Source organism: Theobroma umbraticum, unplaced genomic scaffold, assembly GCF_002168275.2.
Source record: "Theobroma umbraticum cultivar Fairchild unplaced genomic scaffold, ASM216827v3 scaffold_204.0, whole genome shotgun sequence".
Classification (NCBI taxonomy): Eukaryota; Viridiplantae; Streptophyta; class Magnoliopsida; order Malvales; family Malvaceae; genus Theobroma; species Theobroma umbraticum.
In genome coordinates this window covers 6461790-6467164 of record NW_018397267.1, presented here as the reverse complement: position 1 = coordinate 6467164, position 5375 = coordinate 6461790, and the positions used below count along the sequence as shown (strand labels likewise).

At 35.5% G+C, this 5375-nt stretch overlaps 1 protein-coding gene across 1 annotated transcript in view; it reads right to left on the bottom strand.

Moving 5' to 3' along the window:
- The window catches only part of LOC110423778 (putative leucine-rich repeat receptor-like serine/threonine-protein kinase At2g19230), a 7447-nt gene extending 2608 nt beyond the window's left edge, over positions 1-4839 (bottom strand). Inside the window, exons 1-8 of the mRNA XM_021438139.2 lie at positions 4703-4839; positions 2937-3492; positions 2175-2653; positions 1281-1416; positions 1047-1118; positions 703-774; positions 483-563; positions 1-150 (exon numbers count right to left, since the gene is read on the bottom strand). The exon at positions 1-150 is cut by the window's left edge and continues 11 nt beyond it. Of these exons, the coding sequence (XP_021293814.2) occupies positions 1-150; positions 483-563; positions 703-774; positions 1047-1118; positions 1281-1416; positions 2175-2653; positions 2937-3136 (1190 nt within the window). The 5' untranslated portion in view covers positions 3137-3492; positions 4703-4839. The remainder of the gene's footprint in view (positions 151-482; positions 564-702; positions 775-1046; positions 1119-1280; positions 1417-2174; positions 2654-2936; positions 3493-4702) is intronic.
- Positions 4840-5375: the final 536 nt, after the last annotated feature.

The window sequence follows — 5375 nt, the reverse complement described above, 5'->3', positions numbered from 1 at the left end:
CTCCTTCTAATTATGCAAACTACAATTAGAATGCTCAAGAAGACGAGGACCAAAACAGATACAATCGATGCAACACCTGGAACAACAAACTTCTTCTTTTCTTTATCATGGCATGGATCCATTTGGCATAAATCTGGATTTTCAGCCAAACTGGCATTGAACAGAATAGACAAATCTCAAAATGCATCAATTGAAATATGACAAATTATTGCATATAGAATCAAAATTCGTCTGGAAACTTGTAACAAGATTGCAATCAGTATTAAAACTAACTACTGATCGAAACCCTGACATAATGATTAGTCCCATATGGTTTCTGTTAAACTATAGTTGACTAATTCATTCGAAAAAGATTTTATCATATTGTCGAAGAAAAGCAGTGTCAAAGCAGCATGGGAGTCATAAGAAAACGGAAATAAATTGAGTTACAGTAAGATGAGTTTGAACGTTATAGCGTGTAAAGTCTATAGAAGATTACAAACCTCAAAACCAGGGATCCGTTATCAGACTTGTCCTTGAGAGATTGAGGAACTGAACCTGTGAGCTTGTTTCCAGATAAATTTCTACACAGAAAATGACATATAAATTTTTGTTTTCATAGCTGAGTACTGCGACCTTATGAATGTGCATTATAAACAATTAGGTAAACTTTGATATCGTAGCTGGAAAATTAGAATCCTGAAATTAGTATGCGTAACTTACAGGACTTTCAAATTTGGCAGTTGCGCTAAAACTTCTGGCACTGGCCCTGTTAAGTCATTGTTTGATAAGTCACTGAAAACGAAAAATTAATCGAGTAAACATTTTGAGTGACAATTCCATAAAGTCATAAAAGAAAGTAATACTGTGTCTTGTCATAGATAGGGTGGCATATGCTCTAAAAACAGAACCTACAGCTTTGTAACTATTGTGTAGTAGCTGCAAAAAAGAGCTGCTCAATTGAAGGATCATGCTGGTACCGCTACAAAAGGGATATTTGGACAAATATTTTCTAGGAGTCACTTCTTCTCTATAACAACTTTAAAAGCCAGAAGGTTAATACTTACAGGGACTCTATTGCCTGCAGATCAGAGAATGACAAAGAAACCGGCCCCATTAATTTACTTGCACTCAGGTTCCTGCAAGGAATTTAGCAATACGGAGAAATATATGGCCGTGAATATCATAAATATATAATGTATTGCATTCTAATGCATGACTCCCACTAAGACTTCTTATTTGAAAAATGTTGTTGCAACGGATGTTGAACGCATCTTTGGATGACTTGAAACTGCACTCACAGTGATATGATCCTTGGAGAACCGTTGAACCTGCAGGTTAAACCACTCCAGGTATATACTTGGGGGAGGCATGGATCTCCTTGCCAGTCATCTTTGATTATGTTGTATGTTTGCTTGATGGCCATGATAGCATCACCTAAATGGTCAAATTTCAGAAAGAAAATGGTTTGAGCATTGAATTTAGCTAACAAGTAGCAGCCATATGAAAGTACCACTTAACTCTAAGCATGACATGGCATTCTTTAGGGGATACAGCGGGAATAACAGGCTAAAAGGGAAATAACTAAACATCCGCAAATCTTGGTCCTGCCACACATGAAAGAACACAACAACCATATCACCATATATGAAACAATGTGACTCAATCCGATTCGGACATCACAGGCTCATAAAAGACCATGTGACCCTAACTCCATATGCTAGAAGTGGGTCCCTAGTCAATCCGTTCAATGATAGCTATTTATTACTGCAATGAACTTTGACCATGGTAAAATACATTTTTCCACCCTCCACAATAACAGCTAATTGCTTCGACGGTAGATATAGAAAAAGCGCTTGAATGAGAGGTTACTCTTTTGTATATCCCATGTGGTGATTGGTTTTTTTTTTTTTTTTTTATTTATTTATAACGAGGACTTCCGGCAGGCGGGTCATCCTATTTAACAGCCATCCTGGTACTGCTCTCGCCCCAGCACACTTCACTTCGGAGTTATCGTGGGATCCGGTGTGTTGCTGGTACCCCGAAGGGTGTGGTGATTGGTTGATTGTTTCTTAATTCCTGCTTCTTACCTAACCCCAATAATTTGACTGATGACCTAGGAATTTCAAAAGTATCCAACCAAAGACTAAAAAGGAATTGATTTAGAAAATGAAATGAACAAAATGAAAAAGTACCGTCTGTTGTGGCAGTTGGTGAATATGGAAGTGGAAGAACTCTGTAAAACTCCATGGCGTTGAGTATTGGAGGAAGGTCGGATTCTTCTGTTGCATCAATAGTAAAGTTAATTGCTCCTTGAACCAGTAAATTCTGGGAGCTTACTGATAACGGCTTTAAATGCTTAAGAGTAATCGGTTCACTCTTGAAACCATTCAAAGTGATGGTAAATTCTCTAAGTTGATCTTGCCGTGCAGTCTCTTCAATCTCAGCGAAGTGAAAGCAGACAAGATATTGACTAGAGGGGAAACGAGATGAGTTGTAAGTATAATTCAGGGATCTGGAGCCATTGACTGGGCGGATAGCAGTTCTCAAGACCTCAGCCGGTATTTTGTATAAATCATTACCCTGGTTGGCGATATTCAGTGAGGTAGAAATTGGAACAGAGCTCGGAAATTGGAGAGGTAGCCAGATGCGGTCATAGCCATCATCCTTGTACCTATTGGGAGACACATTTGGTTTAATAGAAATAATTTAATGCGTCAGAGAAAAAATTAAACCATATGGATCATTAACATAAATATATGTAACCTCTCCCACGAACAATTATATAACATTAATTAATTATTATTGTTCAGAATGTAAAATAAGAATAAAAATATAATACCCACAAATTAAGTAATAGCTAAATCAGAGGAATACATAAATTAAGCACCAAATAAATTATTCAACAACAACATTACAATTTACAACAACAAGTGGTAACATAACCGTAGTCTTACCTGAAAGAGTTATCACTGGGGATGCCCAGGTCAATAGCCTTGACGTTTTCTAGTGCTGCAGAGTTGGTTGTATTAAAAGCTGAATCATTTGAAAGCCGTAATTCCAATGCCGAAATGAAAGGAATTCCAAAGCCGGTGTTTACAAGACATACATATCCAGTATCAGCTGTGAAGAAGTGAATAATTTCGAGGAAGAGCATGTACCACACGGATGGCAATCTCACGTTGACCCAGTAATTAACCCCCACATATAGCTCAAATTCTGGTGTTTCATTCTTGCCATCATAATTTCCATATAAAAAGGAAGCTCTAATACGATAGCTGTTATTTCTGCCTTGTTCAGGTTTCAGAGTGTAACAGTTCTTTTTTCCATTCGGAAAACTTCTCAAATTCCTGTACTCCCTCCAATGCACAGGGTAATAATTGGTACCGCTGGCACTAGGTGATATGTCATGGTTTTCACCAGTTTCAATGAAATCTTTATCGGACTTGTAGAATATACCAGTTTCATCGTTAAGGTAGTCTTCCTCCACTCCGCAATCGATGCTTATGAAACCTTATCATCAGTTAGTGCACATAACCAAATTAATGTTCGTGCGTTGATGATCATAATAATATCCTCAAATATAAAAAGACTTGTACATTTATTATAATGATGAATAGTAGTATACTATCTTGTAGATTTGTTTGTTACAATATTTATATAAAGTTGCTGGTATATTTTAACAACCCAGATTTTCAATAAAGTTGTTGATTTTATATGCATCTCTTATTAGTTTCATTTTATCAAGTCAAACCCTTTTCTTATTTTATTAAAAAAATGGAGGAAAAATTACATAAATTTTATTCACCGTGTGCGCAAAATTAAGTTATGCCATTTAACAAACCACCCAACTAAATCTATCAAATTAAAAAGCTTTTTACCAAATAATATTTCTCATTTTAAAATATATAGTTAAAATATTGCGGGAATATGACATTTGGTACTTTGTACAGTTGGAGTTGAATATTTATAAATATTATAGTGAAAATAATTGTAAATGATATGAATACAATAAGATATCAAAAATTAAATTTGTTGCAATGAGAAATTATTTTAAAAATTATTTAGTCCATTTTCCTGTCATATATTCCTTTTGAAAGGAAATATAAAATTAATTACCACCTCATTAATAGTCATGGTTTTTAATTTTTCCTTTTTACAAAAACGGATGCTTAATTATGATAGGAACTAAAAATTGAATTGTTACATCGAACGGGAAAATTCAATTAACAAAAAGGGTCCTGAAAAAGGAAAGTTCTTTCTTAGGTGTCAGAGTAAATTAAACAAATCAGGTGTTTAAAATTATGATTTGAAAAAATTGTAAAGTTAATGTGAGTACTGAATCAACAATATCAATTATGACTTTTCAAAAAAAAAAAAAACAATATCATTTATGGATCCAACTGATCGTAACTTATATTCAAATCAATCCTCCTAAAAATAACGTTATAAATTGAAATCCACATTCCCAATAATATTCAAGAATAACAAGAAGGGAAGTTAAGGAACTTGGTGGCTAGCTCTACTCCAAAATATTTTGTTAAAGAAACTAGCGTCTGGTTCCTCCTATATATATGCTAATTAATGTTCTTATGCCTCTAGAACATTGCTTAATGTAGCATTAGAGTTGGATTAATTTTAGAAACATCCCTACGAAAATAAGAGTAAGTTGGTTGACAACAAATCAAATTAAGTTGAAGAGAAGATTTATGCATGCACTTACCGGGTTTATCTTGAGTGGCCAACTTTCTTCTTCCGACGTCTTCTTTAGTCGCCTCAGTTAGTGTGGGAGTATCCCAAGAAGACGTAATCCCGAAAACGAAAATGAAGAGTGGTAGTAGATTATGGAGCACAATAAACATTTTGTGTCTACCCACCATGCTGCTCTAATTTCCTTAGGAATTGTGGATAGAGATGCTCAATTGCCAATCCATATATAATTACTAGTAAAGATTATTTGCACTTAAGACGACGACTTGTACGGCTTTTGGAGTAAGGAGAACGCCCAAGACTTTTCTGTGGGGTTATGGTTTTCTGGCGAAATCATAAATCGACCGCGTTGTCATGACTTACTTTTTTGTTTTCTACCGAGTTTACTTCAATTTCCTAGATGTTTTAACCCTTCTTCTGGGTCTACGTGCTTGAACCAAGCTTAAAGGAAGCTACCGAGGCTGTGATTCATTCGTTCCAGATAAATGCATCAGGTTAGAAGTAAACTCGAGTCGACAACCCTCGGCCAATAAGAAACTTCAACTTAAATTTGAGTTGAAAAGTCAATCAAACGAAGCATCAGTGAATTTTGATAATTTTTATCGTCTCTGCCATGTGACAGACGACATTTCTTTTTAACAAATGCCTTGCCGTAGAGATGGGGTTCCTCCCCGGGTCGACCAGAA